Raw genomic sequence first — 20,802 nt, forward strand, 5'->3', positions numbered from 1 at the left:
GACAAATTTTGAATACTGTTTTTATGAGCTAGTGTACAATAATTCATCTGACATATACGGATAACCCAGTTTATTTGTATGTTCACAGTCTTCTGTTTTCCAATATAATAATTTTTTTTTTCAATATTTGATAATGTTTCATGTAAAGGAGAAAGGCCTCAAACTGTCCATTCTGTGAGAGAAAGAACTAATCAAGGGCCGTAGGCCCGAGATTAGTTCTTTCTCTCACAGAATGGACAGTTTGAGGCCTTTCTCCTACTTAAAACATGATTTCCTTTGTTCTGAAAATTAAATAAAAAATGTACAAAATGACAGGTAGCACACATACAAGGACAAGTTCATTGTTTACGGAATGGACAGTCACAGGTAAGCTAGGGATGCAGAGCAATTTGTTGAATTTTCCAGATGCAAATAACAAAAGGTCTTTGTCTTAAGAATGGACAGTTACAGGTGGATTTTGTGGGATACTAGTACTTATACAAGTATGTGATGCTTCAGAATCAGTTTACAGTTTGCGTTGTAAAGGCATACATGTTTTTCTGTGATGGAGAGAGTTTATGACAGAATCAAAATCTTATAAACCAAAATATGCACAAAATTAGAGATATTTGGATCTGGAAACAGAAAAGTAAAAGAAATATTAGCCAAATTTTGACCCAAAAATGAACTTCGACGACATATACAGATGATCAAATTCAAATCAAACCTGGAAATGTTTTAATTGAATTCTATTTTTGAGGATATATTAACTGCAGCAGTGTACTGGTGAGATGCAAATTATGTTCTGAGTTGGATTAGCCAGGAGCTAATCTTCTACCTGAAATGTTTTTCAAATGAAATCTGGAAATGTTTCATTTTTATTTATTTTCTACCGAAATATTAACTGCGGAAGTGTAGTGTTCATGTTGCAAACTGTTTTCTGGTAGGAGGATTTAATATTAGACGTATTTCTATCTGAAAATGAATTCTCCTCGAGGGAATGATTTTTCCGAAATTTAAATCAAATGTGAATTTGTGTCATTTGAATTCAAGTTTTGTGAAAATCAAGTTTTGGGTATGAAATAATGTGCATCATTCATGGATATAAAAGAGTAAAATCGAGTGGATGCTGTGCAGACATTGTGTTCTGGATTAACTTTAATCTCCGCGTTCTTTTTGTTATGTAAATTAAAAAGTATTTAATGTATTTGTTTTTGTTTTCCTCTTGAACACATTCCAAAGTTTACCTGTAACTCTCCATTCTGTTTGTTTTAACTGTCCATTCTTTTTGAAAAAACTGTCCATTCTTAAAAGAATGGACAGTTTTTCAAAAAGAATGGACACTTACAGGTGAATTAATGGATTGTTTGAGGAGTTAGCTCAACATTAAGCTATAGAATGGACAACGCAAACAAAAGGTTTACGTCACAATCATGTTTTAAACATTAAGAATGTACAATGAGAGATAACTCCTGAAATTTCTCCTATTGCTTTATTGGATGAAAATTCTAGGAGTCCCTTTGAAATTTATTTAATTCTATAAGACAGATTTAATAATAAAATTGACTTAATATTTTCAATTCAGCTAGCTTCACAAATCAGTATCAACAGGAACTTTGTTAAGCTTCTGTTGTAGCCCTGGAATTTTAATAGTTACTATGTAAAAGTTGTCACTTCACTGATAGTTGCATCCATTTGATCAATGGAACTCTTTTCTCTGAAACATTTATGTATTAACATGTGTCTAGTATTTCATGCAAAATCAACCCCTAATCCTCCTATTTCTGAATGTCTGAATGACATGCATATTACCTATCTATTCTTATAGTGCAGGGGATAATTTTATGTAAGCACAAGTTCCTTAATTAAGTTGCAGTGGTCATCTTTATTTGTTTGCAACAAAGGAATAAATCTGTAATTACTAACTCTTGTAAGTAAATTACAGTCAAACCTCATCTTGAACTCGATGGGACCGAGAGAAAACTTCAAGATATCCAAGGGTTCGAGATATCGAGGGTAAAATACTTAAAAAATATGTGGTTAGGATTTCCCATTCACTTAGATGTATCCATGGTATTCGAGATATCTGTGTTCGAGATACCGAAGTTCAACTGTATATTGAAACATTAAATGATTTTTTTTAGTCATTTATACTTTTCCTTAAGTACATGTATTTTTAAACATTTTGCTATCTTCATTATTTTCTATTTTCTCAAATTTTTAAAAGGAATTATTCTTATTTGGAAGATTTTTTTTAAAGTGCTTCAAAATGACAATTGCCATATTTGATCCTAAATGATACCCATTATAAGTATAGAAAGTGAATACTCAGTATATAAAATAATGTTTTAGGAATAATAATCTTAGACTTTTGTTTTTAAGATATTAAATACCAGAAATCCATCAACTGAGATGACTCAGCAGATCATTTTGTAGGGATAGTGATTGATTTTAAATGCATAGAAAGAAAGGGGGGGGGGGGTCTATGATAAATTATCACTGGAGTATTGATGGAATTTCATCTTTTAAAAGATAAATGTAAATAAGAATTAGTTTACCTGCTTTTCAAGTAAAAATATTAATTTTGTAGGACTCAGAAATCACCAGAGGTCCTATATACCAAGCCCTTTGAGAGAATGGATATTCCTTATGCTGCTGAACCAAATACCAGGTGAGCTGAATTAAGGAAATATTTTACAAGTAATGGTAGGAAATCAAAGTTTTACAAGAAGATGTGCAAATATATACATACACAAAATTTTGAGAGACAAGTTTCGAGGAATGGGATTCAAATTGACAAATTTGTAGTCATCCCAATGACATTAAATTCAAATGCAAGAACTCTGCTTCTATGTGGGGCACAATATATATTCTGTATTTTATAAGACTCAGGTAAGCATTGTGGACCAATGTAACTTGAACTTTAAATAACTGTGTCTGTATGTGTTTGTTTAATTAGTAACAACATACTCAAAGCAATCTCTCTTGAAATATGATTAAATCGTTGCAAAATAGTGATAATATCAATGTCAACATATCTGTTAGGTCTTTAAACAACTAATAACAAGCTATTCTTTCCATTTAAATCTCCAAGAAATAACCAGTCTAGAAGTAATTTGAATAGAAGTAGAAGCAAGTAGTTTTTGTTTGTAAACCACCATAATACTTCTGATTTCCTTAATTGTCATACAGTGATCAATTTGAATTTTGGTGAATTCTGTAAAAATTTATGATACAATTTACTTGCCATTTGTAGTTTATTGAATGATATAGAGAAGAATCTCAAGTGTTTATTCCATAATTAGTAAAATACTGATGATCAGACTAGAACTGATTATTGGACAGTTCTTGCTGGTTTAACAGGCAGTATTGGATTAGCTATTATTAGACTGATCGAGTATTAGAAATGTTGGACCCAGAGCCTGCAATTTGTTGTAATGACTTATTGAATCTGATTTAAGTACACTGATCAAAGTTCATTTTTTAATCCCAGAAATTATATGAAAATTAAATCTCTTCAATGAGCTGATAAGTCACATTTCTTCTATATTTTCAATTCCATTTAATTAGTTTAATTAAGAATTTATCAATGGATTGTTCTCATTGTTTTCCTTTGTATTCTATTTATTTAAAGTGAATTATTAGATAACATCATTCCTAACCAGACTTAGAGGGAGATAACATTTTTGCACACATGATCAGGGGTTTGAAGTTTCCATCAATGTGTTGAGGCATTATCAAGTATAATATGACAAAGATCGACCATTGTTTGACAACCTCCCAGGCCCGATAAATTTGTTGCAAACAAAAGTAAATATGCTAGCCGAGGTTTCGGCCTCAGGTGTTTCTATTGAATTGAGGTTCTTACAGGTAAAAAAAAAAATCAGTTGGCGGACAGTGCACATTAAGCTACCGGGTGTAATGCTAATATACAGTTTTCTTTTGTATTGATTGCCACAAGATGTACTTCAATTACATAGACTTTGTAGCAGTGTGTTTAAGTGATAAGTTAAATATTAAACTTTAAACAAAAATCAATACTGATCCTGAAACACAATGTCCCCACTTTTTGGCTGGGATCCAGAGAAATCGCACCGAATGATTTTAATATCAAGCGATGTTCCTTAAAGACTATTTGAAAAGCGTGACTCTATTGATCCCCAGTTCACACTGTAAGGTAAACTGGGGCTGTTATTATTTGCTGTTGGTGGCTAAGACCAGGTGAGGTAAGGTAGTTAGTGATGCCTTAACCAATAGGTATTTTAACTGATGAAAGTATCCCACTAGCAGTAATATCAGCATCTTACGCTGGATGGGGGGATGTTGGGTAGACATTCTATTTTTAGTTATTTTTTTTTTTTATATTTGCTTTATGCATATTGGTAAATTTGTAGAGATTTTTTTTTTTCATTTTTGTCAGATAGATAGAAATAGTTGTGATAATTGACTATTACAGGTAATCAACTGCTCAAGTGATTCACACATCAAAATCCTCATTATCATTGGTTGGTTTATCGTACTACTCATTGAGTTATCTCCCTTGCCTCACTTATAAGCTGTTGGAAGAAAAATATTTCTCAATGCAAAAACTTTGTTATCAGTTTTCTTTTAATTTTTAATATGTTATGAAATTAAATGAAAATATTTTTGACAGTGTTTGAGTTAGACACTTGGGGAGTCATTGTCTTATTATAGCAGGATTAAGCAAATTAATTTCTAATCCTCTACAAATCACTTAATTGAATTAAAAAAGTTAAACTTTACCAACTCTTCACTAGATTTTTAACTTCACCATGAACTTTGAACAGGACATCAGATATGATGCACACATCAAATAAGAATTTGTAATTTTATGAAATGCACTTGGACTTGGTTTCTCTCATAATCAGAAATAAAACTCTTTTAACTGGTTTAATGATGAATTAGGAATTTATATATGTTAAAAGTTTTTACCTAGAATTTATGACTCTTAGATATGTTTAATTGTCCAAATGGATAAATGCAGAGGTCAGTGACTGTATAGAAAAAAAATATTGTCTGGGCAGAAGCCTTTTAATATAATAATGCAAAGCATATTAATTTCTTTTCTGTAAATAGTAGATGTATATCTACATGTGATCTATTTTCTCAGGAGAAATTTTATACATATTATGTTTCCTTGTTACTTCTGCTGTTGACTTTCCAGTTTTCTGTTTTCTTTGAGTTTCGATTCTTTGCTGTGATTTTAAATAGTCTTTGTGTTAAAGGTTAGACAAGGTTTCACAGAGTAACTGGGAACATTTTCTTTTGTTTGTACAGCAAGAGGTTATGAGATTTAAACTTGACAGCAGTTAAAAATGTTCCTAACATTTACCTTTATATTATCTGGTGATAGGCCTAGGTAATGCCGAGTTTCATCCAAGGAGAGACAAGTATGCAATAGGAGAAAATTGAGATAAATAAGGCTACATTTAGTGCCATCCCAAAAGTCTGAATACGAGTGCCTCCTAACTTTAGTCAGTGCATATATCAAATCTGCAATGGAAAATCACCTAACTCACTATTCCATCTTTTTGATAAATTTTCAACCTATCTAGAGGATAGCAAAATATCCACTCAAAAGTCAAAATATAAAAGTCATTTAAAACTGTGAAGGAATATTTCAATGAAATATATAAAATGGTACAAGTCAAAGATGAGCTATAGCAGAAAAAATCTGTATTTAATGCAGTTATATGCAACAGTGTAAAGAGGTTTTAATTCCTGGGTGTATATAATTTCAATTACTTTTCCTTTGGTGGCTAATTGTGGGTGTTTGAATTCATACAAATTTTAGATAGATTTGTCTTCAAAAAGCATGTAATGACTTCTTAAAAAAATATTGCCAGGCTTGAATTTATGACTCAATTGAGAGGATAAATATAACAAAAATATTAAAATATGTGTTATTTTTCCCCTATACAGTAATAAAGTTATAGCAATAATACTGCCTCCACAGTAAAGCACAGCCATTGCAAGATACTCCTTTATTAACTAGGGTATATTTTCAATAATCAAGAGAATCCAATGACTGGAGTTCCATTCTCTAGCAATCAATTCAAAACTGAATTTTGAGTGACCAGACAGTAATTTGAATTAAATTTTGGGATTTTACTACATGATTTGCTTTGTTTGACATTATCTCTCCAGGAACCTAGAATTGCTTGCTTCTCAAAAAAAAAAAAAAAAAAAAAAAAAAAAAAAAATTGAGGAGCAAATATAGCTATTTGGGTAGCTCATTGCCAAAGGCTTACACACTGTGAAAAAAAATATCGAAGTGCAGCAAAACTCAAGATTTTCCTTCCCTTCATGAGGACTGTTATAAAAAATACTCCCTAGCCTGTTATAAAGATAGCAAGGATAAATAAGACTAGAACTGCCAATTTGTTTCTCTAAATTGTGAAAATCCATATTTACACTTTTCAATCTCATAATCACTTAGCTATGAATCTCACACCACTCAACTATGACATCACAGTCTATGACAAAATGTTATGAAAAGACAGTGGCAAAGGGGGAAAAAAAATCCAAGAAAATGTATTTAAAAAAAACAAAAACAAACAAAAAATACCATTAAATTCAATGCTTTGTTATTGAATATGGAATTTATTTCATTTGTGAGACAGGATTTTAAAAAAAAAAAATATTTTCACTGGAGATTTGCACTTGTGAAAATATTAAAAAAATCCTATCCCACTCAATATATAAATTCAATGTCCAACTACAAAACATTGAATATCCTCTATATTCACACACATCAAATGAATGTTATATCAGTTTTTCCCCTATACAGCAGTCAGAAATTTGAGTCCAGTGCAACAGAAAGGCAATTTTACAATATTTCAACTGTAAATAGTCACTTTCAGAAAATAAGAAATATAGGTATCTGAGGAGACTGTACATGTAGCTCCATTAGACTTGATTTGTCAGCTCAGTACATTAAACACAAAAAATTGAATTATATTTTTTCAGATTCTTCTCAAGGCAGGCAAAATTACAGAGGGAGGGATGGATGCAAGACTGATATTGCATAGGTCATCATGAGGATTTGGGGGGGGGGGGGGGGGGTTAGTTTGGCATATCTTGATGAATGTTTGTGTAATTTTAGGTTCTTTAGAACAAATTATTAAGCTCCTTTGTTTAAGAAATTTCATTACCTAATTATATTTTTTAAAAAGATTATTCATCCTTATATTGTTAACTCTTGTTCTTGGATAATCAAGGCAAGTACAATGCAGCAAATTTAGGTTTTACTTCCTTAATGCCTTCTTAGTATCATATGTTGTCTGAACTTTGGAATCACTGACATTTTGATGCTCATAGATGGTTTTTCATTCAGCATTTTTTAAGGTCTAGCTAGCTGTTTTGTACTAGTCTAAAATGTATTTCATCTAGCTGAGCAGTACATGTACAGTAAAAACTCATTAAGTACGAACATGAAAACACAGCTTTATGGATATAGTGAATTTTTTTTTAAATCCCCTGCAAAATTCTTAACAATTCCTTTTAAAATTTTACAGATGTAATGAACTCAGATATAGCGAATTTACAGATATAACGAATTGATTCTATGTCCCCTAGAGGTTTAAGAAAGCAAAATTTACATCTTTTATATTGAATTTTCAAAGATCTCAACTTCAAAATATTGATCTGATATTTTTTGTGAGAATTCAATTTATCCAAATATTTTTAACTCCAAAGTAACTTAATAAGTATTTGATACTTACCCAAATACATTTGATAGTCATTCTTGAAGAAAAAAATATATTTTGCGATTTCATTATTAACAAATTTGTTATATGGATATAACAAATTACAGAATAGCAGAGTGAATTAGCAGGTCCCCAAGACTTTGCTATAGCTGAGTTTTAATGTATATAAAATTTGTGGAAGTATTGCAGTTGTAGTAGTGTTATTTGAAGTTAGAGAGAGAGAGAGCAACAGAGAGAGAGAATGCTAGGATTTTATTTTTTAAAAACTGTGTTTATTTTGTAGGTAGGATATATATATGTTTAATTACTTTTTAACTGCCAGTGATACATACTTGTTACTTGTTAAAATGTAGGCATAGATTGTGTAAATTCCTATTTCTTCACTGAGTCAATAGCTTTTTTTTTGTTTTGATCTGCAGACAAGCCGAGTTTGATCTCATTAGAAAGACATATATTTGTCAGTGTTTAAATAACAGAATCTTCTGTTGGTATTCCTGTCTGAGATAAGTTTTGATAAAGTGATTTCTCCACTTTCTGCTCAATAGCCATTAAATAACTAAGGCCTACTTTATCTTTTTTGTGGGGAAATCAATGCGATCATAATTTGTGAGATTGTAGAGCCATACCTTGAAAAGCTGTTGTTGTGAAATTGTTTTATCCTCTAGTAGGCATTTTTGGAGGGGAAAAAGGTCATATAATCTTTTTATAGACATAAAGAAATAAAATAAAATATGTGTTTAATTCCCAAATATATAATCTACAATTTAGAATTGTGTTTGATAAAATATTAATTTAATTTCATATTAATTAGGGCTGGGTAGCTGCTGGAAATTTCCTATTGCGATATACTGCAAAATTTTTAACTGTATTGCGATATGTATTGCAGTATTTTCAATTTCAGTTAAAATGACCTTTTCTTATTTTATTTAAGCTCCATTTTTAAACAGAGTGTATACATGTATTACTATTATAAATACGTTGTAACAAGAAAGTTCTTGTTGATTTCACTACAGTTTTGCAACAAAATGCAACAATACAACAGCAACCTTACTATTTGGCACAATTAAAAAGTTTCTGACATCTTAAATTTCATATTTTACACAAGAAATTGCAAATCCAAACACATTTTGTTGGTATATCAGTACTGAGAAAACATGCAATATACTGGAATATCGATATTATTGCAAAGTCCTAATATCAATAGTAAAACTTAAAGATAATAAATTTTATTGCAAAGTACTGACAGGTACATTCTTCAAATATTAAATATCAGCAGTGTATTATATAAATACTGCATGTAGTTGAGTGTAACATTGAAAATTTTCACCCCAAGAAAACCACTGTCAACCGAGGCGCAGCCGAGGTTGACAATGGTTTTCGAGGGGTGAAAATTTTTAATGTTACACTCAACTACATGCAGTATTTATTATATTATACTGAATGTTTTATACAAATACATATTAGAGTGAACCTTGCGCGCATGAATTCTGCGCAGTCAATATTTTTTGGAATAATACCCGTCGTCAAGCAATGTTAACTGTTGCTACGCTGGTGGGCGTGGCTTCATTATTCAGCGGGTAATAGTGTTTTTTAACAAATGTTTCTCGACGAATCAGATTCAACTAATTTACATGAAAGTATAATATTTAAATATAATCACCACAGTAATGATACATAAATTTATATATGGTCACATAATACATTAAAATAAGATACACTGCTAAAATGAGTATGAAAACACTCTGATAAGTAGATATTCAGCAATTTTTTTTATAGACTTTTTACTTACATTGGGTTGGAGCCAGGGCAGATAAACTGTAGACAAGAACTTTAATACAAAAATAGGTGTCATTGATTCATCACCATAATATTTTTATATTTCTTTACTTTTATTTCAAAACATATTGATAGAAGTGTAATCTGTAACCTTTAAAAATATATTCAACTGGGCATGTACTACAAAATAATCACTAAGGATGTATTATATACCAGTATATTAAATTGAAGTATATTGTATCACAGTGAAACATATTTATAGCAAACATGTTCTGATTCCATGCTTACAATGAACTGCCAATAATATTTTCACACAGTACTAAAATTTAATGAAGTAAGAAAATACACATCCAATTCAGCAAATTCATAATTCAAAATGGGGAAAATATGGAATCAAATTCCATATCTTTGGTATTGCAGATTTGAAGGTTGCAAATTGCAAAAGTCTTGAGCTGATAAGAATGTTTTACCAAAACTGTGATAAATTTAATATTATTATTTTGAATAATGTATATCCCTTGTACCCATGGTAACTTTTTAGGCTTTTGTCAAGATAAGTAAAATTCTGCTCCAAGTTTCTCAGGTGACCATTCATTTGTCTTAATAGTAGCCCAAGAAGTAGAATCAATGAATACAAGCTCTTTCACTGAAGAAAAGATCAATTTCAAATGGCAGTGCTTTGCAACTTGAGAATTAAAGTTTTATGCTATTTATGCAACAAAGTGTATTCTTCCTTTGTTAATAATTGAAGGCAAGCTAAGTAGAAAAGCAAGGCCATCATAAAGATATTCAGGGGATGTCATTCTACATGAGTTTACCAGTATGATATTTTCTGCTGACTTTGATTTCTCTTGGGAAAATGACAGATTGGAGGCAAAGTCTTCTAGATTTATAGCATAGTTCCCAAAATGTCATTATGAATCTTAATTGCTAAAATGAAAAAAGGTTCTGCAAGTAAAATAACTGATGAGGTTCAGGTCAGAAGTTTTTACAATAATGACACTGCATAAAAAACACAAAAAGGAAAAATATTTCAGCAGATCTAAACCAGAATTCATAAAGTACTTAACTACATGTATCTCACATTCCGAACAACTGTAATTGGCTTAGGCTACCAGAAAAACAGGCAGATACTGTATCAACTGAAATATCTGATTTTAGCTAACTAAATGCTTTATTTAATACAGGTGTTCTACCAACTGAAATATCTGGCTTGAGCTACTGACACTGTTATCATGCACTTTATGAATCAAACAACTTGTATGTTGCTAGAGCTCTCTGAAAACTAGAGGCAAATAGGTGTTCAACCACCTGCACAATCTGGCTTCAGCTACTTGACAGTAGACAGGTGCTTTACCAAATAAAGTACATGGGTTGAACAACCTAACACAAAACCATGTTCTGTACATGTATAGGAACTATCTGGCTTGAGCTTCCTAAAAAAATGTTTTAGGAGATCAGGGAGTTAGGTAGTGAAAAAATCAGGGAATCATGGTAACATCAGGTAGTGGTAATATGAAGGTATCAGAAAAAAGGGTAGTGGTTATATCAGGGTATCAGAGAAAAGGGTAGTGGTTATATCAGGGAATCAAAGAGGAGGGTAGTGATATATCAGGGAATCAAAGAGGAGGGCCGTGATATATCAGGGAATCAGAGAGGAGGTAGTGATATATCAGGGAATCAAAGAGGAGGGTAGTGATATATCAGGAAATCAAAGAGGAGGGCAGTTATATATCAGGGAATCAGAGAAAAGGGAGTGGTTATATCAGGGAATCAAAGAGGAGGGTAGTGATATATCAGGGAATCAAAGAGGAGGGCAGTTATATATCAGGGAATCAGAAAAAAGGGAGTGGTTATATCAGGGAATCAAAGAGGAGGGTAGTGATATACCAGGGAATCAAAGAGGAGGGCAGTTATGTATCAGGGAATCAGAGAAAAGGGAGTGGTTATATCAGGGAATCAAAGAGGAGAGTAGTGATATATCAGGGAATCAAAGAGGAGGGTAGTGATATATCGGGGAATCAGAGAAAAGGGTAATAGTTATATCAGGGAATCAGAGAAAAGGGAGTGGTTATATCAGGGAATCAAAGAGGAGGGTAGTGGATATATCAGGGAATCAAAGAGGAGGGCAGTGATATATCAGGGAATCAGAGAAAAGGGTAATAGTTATATCAGGGAATCAGAGAAAAGGGTAGTGGTTATATCAGAGAATGAAAGAGGAGGGTAGTGGTTATTTCAGGGAATCAAAGAAGAGGGTAGTGATAATATCAGAAAGAAAAGTAGTGGCAATATTGAATCAGAGAGAAGGGTAGTGGTAATAATGTATCAAAGTATCAGAGAAAAGTAGTTGAAATACTAAGGAATCAGAAAGGAGGGTAATGGAAATATCCAGGATTCAGAAAGGAAGATATTGAAAATATCAGGGAGTTGGGAGGGAAGTGGTTATATCAGAGAGGAGGGTACATGTATATTATTATCAGGAATTTAGAAAAGAAGATACTGGTAATATTAGGGAGTAAGACGCAGAACAGTAAAGGCTACAAGAAGGAGGTGGTAATATCAAGAATTCAAAGAGTAAGATAGTGATACTGGTATACCAGTGAATTGAAGAAAAGGGTAGTGTTGAATAGTGGTAATAACAGGGAGTCAGAGAAAAGGGTAGAGTTAAATAGTGGTAATATCAGGGAATCAGACAAAAGGATAGTGTTAAATAGTGGTAATATCAGGGAATCAGAGGAAAGGATAGTGTTAAATAGTGGTAATATCAGGGAATCAGACAAAAGGATAGTGTTAAATAGTGGTAATATCAGGGAATCAGACAAAAGGGTAGTGTTAAATAGTGGTAATATCAGGGAATCAGAGAAAAGGGCAGAGTTAAATAGTGGTAATATCAGGGAATCAGACAAAAGGGTAGAGTTAAATAGTGGTAATCAGACAAAAGGGTAGTGTTGAATAGTGATAATATCAGGGAATCAGAGAAAAGGATAGTGTTGAATAGTGGTAATATCAGGGAATCAGAGAAAAGGATAGTGTTAAATAGTGGTAATAACAGGGAATCAGAGAAAAGTGTAGAGTTAAATAGTGGTAATATCAGGGAGTCAGACAAAAGGGTAGAGTTAAATAGTGGTAATCAGACAAAAGGGTAGAGTTAAATAGTGGTAATTTCAGGGAATCAGACAAAAGGGTAGTGTTGAATAGTGGTAATATCAGGGAATCAGAGAAAAGGGTAGTGCTAAATAGTGGTAATATCAGGGAATCAGACAAAAGGATAGTGTTAAATAGTGGTAATATAAGGGAATCAGACAAAAGGGCAGAGTTAAATAGTGGTAATATCAGGGAATCAGACAAAAGGGTAGAGTTAAATAGTGGTAATATCAGGGAGTCAGACAAAAGGGTAGAGTTAAATAGTGGTAATATAAGGGAATCAGACAAAATGGAAGAGTTAAATAGTGGTAATTTCAGGGAATCAGAGAAAAGGGTAGTGTTAAATAGTGGTAATATCAGGGAATCAGAGAAAAGGATAGTGTTAAATAGTGGTAATATCAGGGAATCAGACAAAAGGATAGTGTTAAATAGTGGTAATATCAGGGAATCAGAGAAAAGGGTAGTGTTAAATAGTGGTAATATCAGGGAATCAGAGAAAAGGATAGTGTTAAATAGTGGTAATATCAGGGAATCAGACAAAAGGGCAGAGTTAAATAGTGGTAATATCAGGGAATCAGACAAAAGGGTAGAGTTAAATAGTGGTAATATCAGGGAATCAGACAAAAGGGTAGTGTTGAATAGTGGTAATATCAGGGAATCAGAGAAAAGGGTAGTGCTAAATAGTGGTAATATCAGGGAATCAGACAAAAGGATAGTGTTAAATAGTGGTAATATCAGGGAATCAGACAAAAGGGCAGAGTTAAATAGTGGTAATATCAGGGAATCAGACAAAAGGGTAGAGTTAAATAGTGGTAATATCAGGGAATCAGACAAAATGGAAGAGTTAAATAGTGGTAATTTCAGGGAATCAGAGAAAAGGGTAGAGTTAAATAGTGGTAATTTCAGGGAATCAGAGAAAAGGGTAGTGTTATTATAGTGGTTATATTAGGGAATCAGAGAAAAGGATAGTGTTAAATAGTGGTAATATCAGGGAATCAGACAAAAGGGTAGAGTTAAATAGTGGTAATATCAGGGAATCAGACAAAAGGGTAGAGTTAAATAGTGGTAATTTCAGGGAATCAGAGAAAAGGGTAGAGTTAAATAGTGGTAATTTCAGGGAATCAGAGAAAAGGGTAGTGTTATTATAGTGGTTATATTAGGGAATCAGAGAAAAGGGTAGAGATAAATAATAGTAATATCAGGGAATCAAAGAAAATGATAGAGTTAGATAGTGGTAATATTAGGGAAATAGAGAAAATTGTAGAGTTACGTAGTCTAATATCAGAGAAATGAGGGAAACAAAGTTGTTTGCAAGCTTTAAAGAGACTCACAAATTCATGTCCACCACGAAATGTAAAATGTCATATACATAACTACTCCACAATTCTTCATCCATGAAATCAAATCCCCACGAACCCATAGTTTTTCTTCAAACCACAAAAATTTGACCCCACGAAAATATGTGTTTTTACAGTTGAATAAAGCATGTGAGAAAATTTACGACATTTGAGGGCTGTCTCCCAGTACAGACCTGGTGTTTGCCCGTCCACTTGCCCCTACAATATGTCATCTCTTGTTATTGCTTATATAGTTTACGTATATTTGTGTATAGGAGAGTTTCAAAGAAGAAGAAGATACACACGTGACAGCGTTTCAGTACCTACATCTTGTTATTTATTTCATAAATTATTAATGTTCATTTGAGTTAAAACAAATAAAAAACATAAACCGCTTTCTCTTTCTAAAGAAATTGATATGTCATTATGTAACAACCAACATTCAAAAGAAAGCTCAAGACGTTCCTTTCAAAAGGAAATTTTTACCACTTCAATGATCATCATTGTAAACATTAGATAAAACAAAGATAAAGCAATTCAATACATTATTTGCATTTTTCCTTCAGTGTAAGTAAACAACATTTATTTTTGTTCCATAACACTTCATTGTCTTTTAAGATTTTTGTCCTAGGAAGTATTGCAAAGCAGGTATCCTATGTTGAAAATGAAATAGATAAACTCAATACATGTTTATATATTTTTATATGATGTGATTTTCACTAAGTCCAAAAAATAAATTTCATAAGTGTTTAAAATTGAATGGAATTGTAGCTACTTTTCAAAACTGCTTCTGGATCTATAAGGTTACACTTTTGAGGAGCTGTTGATTCACTTTCAGAATGGATTGTAGTCTTTTAACTTAGGGGTAGAAATTATGAGGTTATATTTGGCATTCCACAAAATTTCACTTATTTTAATATTAAAATCTTTTACAAAGGCTAAATATTATGCATACCTATCCCATAGATGGTGATTAAATTTCATTTGTAAAACAAGAGGCCCATGGGCCACATCCCTCACCCAAGCACTTTGGCTGGAACAAAGGAGAAATCTGTTAAGTATTGAAAAGTTTATATACATGTATATACTGTAAACGTATTAAATTTGGCTGTGTATTCTTTTTAGCAGCTTTGGCGGAACGCATCAACCGCTAAATCAAGTACAAAGCTAAATGTCTTGCATATATACACATAAATAAGAATATGAAGAAATGCTCTAAATCAAATCTACGCTAAATTATTCAAAAATCAATTTCCGCCAAATATTGTACATACTAAATATAGTACATTTACAGTAAGTGATCCAGCCTACTCCATACATGTGATAAGTCAAAGACCACAAAACTGTACAGGAGCCATAAAAAAACTGGAATTTGGGTGAAAAAACTGTACACTGCCTATCAAAAAACGGTACAAAAAATGGTATAAAATATCGCTTAAATTCTGATGAAATTCCATCGTAATCATTGTAATAAACATCGTATATTTTATACCTATGAAGATCTGGGTCAGATTCACGTATATCAACTTTAGAAGTTGGCTTAATTTTTTTCAATCAAGTTACGTATATGAAACATTAACAGTAATTAAGTACCCCTTAAAAAATAAAGCTACCTAAAGGGGTATTTGATACGAATTTATAGCAAGATAATTATCCCAATTGGCAGTTCACACCTTCGCACGCGATGGTTTGTGTACACTACACAATTATCAGAAGGTCAAGTGTCAACACAGGTGATGTTTTCCAGTGTCTCGCGAGCGAGAATGAGAGGAAAATGGCGGCATTTAGCGAGAAATTCAAAATACTGTACAAATTTTCAAATTCCGTGAATTTTGGTGTCCCGCCGGTACATGATGAATTGGCTCGAAAAACTGTACATTTTGCGTACAGCGGTTACATATCACATGTATGAGCCTACTCCCCCCTCCACACCCCAGGAGGGACAGGGGAGGAGTCATGATTTGAACAAACTTGAATGTACTAATCATGGCTTTGCTGTTCTCGAGATATTTAAAGATTTTTCCTATATATTCCTTTGTTAAACTTTGTCTATTGTGGCCCCACCCTACCCCCAGGGGTTATGATTTGAACAAACTTAAAATCTACACTATGTGATGAAGCATTCACATAAGTTTTATTTCTTCTGGCCCAGTGGTTACTGGGAAGATTTTTAAAAAGAAGCAATTTTAATTTTCAATAATTCTCAATTATCTCCCCTTAAAAGAGGATGTGGCCCTACATTTGAGGAAACTTAAATTCCCTTCAATCAAGGATGCATGCTTTGCGGTAAGTTTGGTTGAAACTGGCTTAATGGTTCTGGAGAAGAAATCAAAATGTAAAAATGCATAGATGACACATGATGCTGGACACCCTTTGGTCAGAAAAGCTCACTTGAGCCTTTGACTCAGGTGAGCTAAAAATGCTAACAACCATTTAGAGTTGCAGTGACCAGTGCACCCAATGTCTTTTGACATGTAACTGTCATACACTGTCTCCTTAAGTATGCAGGCAATTCTTATTAATTAGTAGTTAGTGTGCAGGCAATTCTTATTAATTAGTAGTTTTGATCTCAATATCTTACACACAATTCTCACTCTCCCACAATTCAGTTATAAAATCAAATATTTGTTATGTATCTGATGTGTAACAAAATGTTTCTGGGGTACTTAAATTATCACATAGAGTTTGATTTGATATGTGATAATTAGTAGATTGATACCATTAAATATTATGACTACTTCAAAATTTGTAGTGTGATAATTCATGGATTGATACCACATTATCTGAACTTGCAGAAAGCTAAAAAATAATCATCAACTTGCTAATTAAACAAGCTGCATATAATCAAAGATTAATACTGATGATTTAGACAAATTATTGAGAACAATAGTGAGAGGATAAAAATTAGCTGTGTTTTGATTGGCTGTTTATCAAGACACGTTTGGGGGAAATATGTTTCATTTATTCAAATGAGTGTAAATGGCCTTTTATTTGTATTCAAGAGGAAGAGCAGAGAGACATTAGAAACAGAACATGAAAACCTTATTGATTGTCTAACATCCACACCAAGAAACAGTTAATAATAACAAGAGACAGTGCAGCTCGGTAATCCCTGATGTGATATTTTATCGATATTGGCCCCCTTCTATGTGATTAATCATTAATAGATGACTCGGGGTAAAAGCTTTCTATTGTATGCCTGGCTACTGTCACTCTATTAGCTGATTTATTGTTTGCTTTGCTTACAACACTGGTGAGCCGGTATCTAATTATTTCACCTGGTCATACCTGTACATTAAATGGATATTGATCAAACATCTCTTTTTCATGTTTCTTTCACTTAAAAATTGTATGAAATGATATTTATATAGCCCACAATTGAAGGTCAGAGGGCATTTATTTCTCCTATCTCTTAGCTTTTCTGTAGTGCTTTAACGTTAGTTGAATCAAAATAAGTATGTTTAAATATACTTTGCTTTACTTTTGAACAAACTACAAGCCACACACTTCACATTTAATTTGATGGAAGGTCAGTGCTTTCTGAGGGGTCATACTTAAAGGTCAAATGTCAAGTAGGAGCTTTTGTCATTTTTCATTTCTTTTGTAACTTCCAGTAATGTGATTAAAAATGACAAAAGCCCAACTTGGCATTTGACCTTAAAGTATGACCCCACACAAAGATCTGACCTTCAATCTAATGAAATGAAAAATTTACCTCTTGCTAATTTTTTTTTAATTAAAGCTGTTTTTAATTTACTATTAAATGTAAAATTCCATCTGTCTATGAGTGCATGTATTGCAGTCCTCTCCCTCCATCAAGAAATCTTTAAATAACCATTGGACTATGATGGGTAATATATTGTAATTGGTCTTACTGTAAAGGTCATTAATTCCATCGGTTGAAACTTTTGTGTTTTTCTCTCTTCTGACTTGAGTGGTTTGATGAAATAACAGATTTGATATAAATAAAAGTAATCTCCCTTTGCATGATTAATAATGACCGAAGAAATATATTATAGTGTCCCTGTGTATTGATATCTGCTGATTTGAATTCAAAGAAAATGTTGAAATTAAATAATGATATGACAAATGGTAATTGCTGATTGATAATGCTAAATATATCTACTGGTAGCTTGGACTAAGATTTTGGGAAAAAAAAAAGATTTTATTGACAACTTATGAACCGTTTATTGAATTCAATGATTTAGTAACACCACGAATCCATCGAATATTATTTACTCCGCAAGTCATTTTTCCCTCATACAGTATTTCCTATTTTATTTAAAGATCTGAATTTTGATATAATTATGCATGTGTTCATAATACTTTAATAAAGAATTTATTGGGTAAGGTGATGAAAAAATACAGAAAACATTTCCATTAAAATCATTTCACTCAAAGGGAATAGGACTTGTGACAGTGGAATTCTACTTTAATTGATAATTAGAATATAGGTAATTCAACACCAGGTTAATTTAAAATTCATATGAATTATTACTTCTTTGATTTCATTTTCTCTGCTTTCAACTCTCACACTTTTTTTTTATTAAAAATAAAACATCTATGAAATCAATATTTTCAACATTTAATTATTCATTGCAGAAAGAAATTTGAATCTTTCTTTTGTCAGAGGCTAACTTCTCTACAATGATTGCATTAGCTGGGAGCAGTCATTTTTAGAATATTCATTTAGTTCTATATTTGATGAAATATTAACTAAGTTTTAGAATCAATTACATGCCTCTTTTTGTTGTTCAATATGAGATCACCTGTGATAAATTTGCTCCTAGATTTCATCTAATTTCCTTTTCCAATCTGACTCCTCTCAGCTTCCTGAACTAGCCACATCAGGCCATTAAGCTGTCATCTTGGGCACATAATATAGATTTTGTAGGGGGATGAAATAGATGAACTGAATACAAATGGGTTTGGGTTAAAATATTGGATGTTTCTTGGGTTTGATTTTATTGCAGACTATAGCTAGCACTCTGTCCAATCAACAATTGTCTGGTTGCTTTGTGGAATGGCAGTATTCAATCTGACTTATGTGTGGTGCCACCTTAGAGTAACTGAAGTCACCTTCATTCACAGATTTTAACATTTCTCTTCTACTTTTTCTGTTTTCTTTTGAAAGTTACAAAGCTAAATTCACCATATATATCAATTCGTAGAGATTATGTCTATATCTCTTAATTAACATGAGACAATGCTTTGTCAATGGTGAATATACTATTTACCATCAGAATCACATTGTATTTCATGTTATATCTAATCTTTTTTTTGGTTTACTTATTTGGTTACTAAATCTTTAATAAAAATTTATCTAAAAGCTTACAGTAAAACTTGGTTTTAGCAAAAATGCTTATGATGAATACATGCTTACAGTGAAGTGATTTTTATTCCCTCTAGTTTTAAAACCTATCATAAATTTATCAAATATGATGAATTTCATTTTTAACGAATCAAAAAAGTTATTCCCTGGCACTTCGCTAAAAGCATGTTTTTATTGTATTTAATGTTTGTCTGTCTGTCTGTTTGTCTGACTCTGTCTGCAATAAATCATGTTCATGCTAATACTAAAATTCCTGATAGGAATAAATTTGAACTTTGGTACATTGTAGTGCATGAATTAGTGTGCTAAGTTTGTATAGAACTCAAGGTCATATCTCAGAGGTCAAGGTCACAATAAGATGCTGTCATCAAGTTGCAAATTACATTAGACCTTGGTTGGATTAAAACTTTGATGCAGTAACTGTAAAATCAGTTATTTTTGTGGTGTCAAATTTTCATTGTTTGAGGAAAATATATTGGTTGATGGGAATTATTGATTTCATGAATGGAGAAGAACCACGATACTGTTGAAAATTTAACATTTTGCAGGGGACATGAACGTGTAGCTCTCTTCATACCACAAAAACTACAAAAATGAAACTCCCATGAAAAGTTGTGTTTCACAGTTCTAATTGTTAGGTCCCATGTTTTGATTGCATGTCATTGAAAATCTTTATAAGACATTTCTCTGTATATGACAAGTATCTTTGAAATCCTTGATTGGAGTGAATTAATGAGGGCCCTGCTCTGGGGATGCTCTAAAGTGGTCAGTCTGTCCATGTGACCAACTGTCCAATTTCATTTATTTTGAGCATATTTTCTCTCTCTGTGGCTCAGACTTCACCCCCTTGGACAGGGGTGTGCAGTGATCTTGAAACAATTTTCTAGATAAATGTTAAGGTCTAAAAGCCTCTCTGTGTAAATTCTTGTCTGGAGCTTATTTTTCTTCCCATAGCCCAGTTGGGCTCATACTTCACCCATAGAGTGCCCGTGGGAGAGAGTATGCAGTGACCTTGAACAGATTTCTAGATGAAAGATCAAGGTCAGAAATTCTCTTGATTAAATCCTTGTCTGTTGTATATTTCATCCTACCTGGCTCAAACTTCATCCATAGAATACCCATGGGTAAAGGATGTGCAGAGACCTTAAATAAATATTCCAAGCAAAGGTCAAGGTAAAAAAAAAAAACTCTTTGTGTAAAAGCCTTCTTTTGAGCATAATTTCTCATCCCTTGGCTTAGTTGGTCTCATACTTCACTCATAAAGTGTTTGTGGTTAGAGGATGTGTAGTGAGTGACCTTGAATTAAAGGTCAGAAAACCTCTTTGTATTTAATCCTTGTCCAGGGCATATTTTTGTTTCCCAGGGCCCTATCTGGCTCAAACTTCAAGTTTTTAGGTTGGTGTTAAAGTTTATAGCAATTTTTTCTCTTGAGCTGTTTAGAAAAGCTTATATGTCTTAAGGTCAAGTCAGTGAACTATGATATGTTTTAATCATGGGATAAACA

General features: G+C 32.4%; 1 protein-coding gene across 1 annotated transcript; it reads left to right on the forward strand.

The window, feature by feature from the left end:
• Positions 1-352: 352 nt before the first annotated feature.
• Positions 353-13,566, forward strand: LOC133184479 (uncharacterized). The gene is made up of 5 exons (XM_061319567.1): positions 353-366; positions 2,570-2,650; positions 11,101-11,487; positions 12,128-12,427; positions 12,654-13,566. The coding sequence occupies exons 1-5, from the start codon at positions 353-355 to the stop codon at positions 13,564-13,566; spliced, it is 1,695 nt and encodes a 564-aa protein (XP_061175551.1).
• Positions 13,567-20,802: the final 7,236 nt, after the last annotated feature.

The sequence above is a fragment of the Saccostrea echinata genome, unplaced genomic scaffold, assembly GCF_033153115.1.
Source record: "Saccostrea echinata isolate AGI-Se365-2 ecotype Australia unplaced genomic scaffold, CSIRO_AGI_Sech_v1 ptg000010l, whole genome shotgun sequence".
Taxonomy (NCBI): Eukaryota; Metazoa; Mollusca; class Bivalvia; order Ostreida; family Ostreidae; genus Saccostrea; species Saccostrea echinata.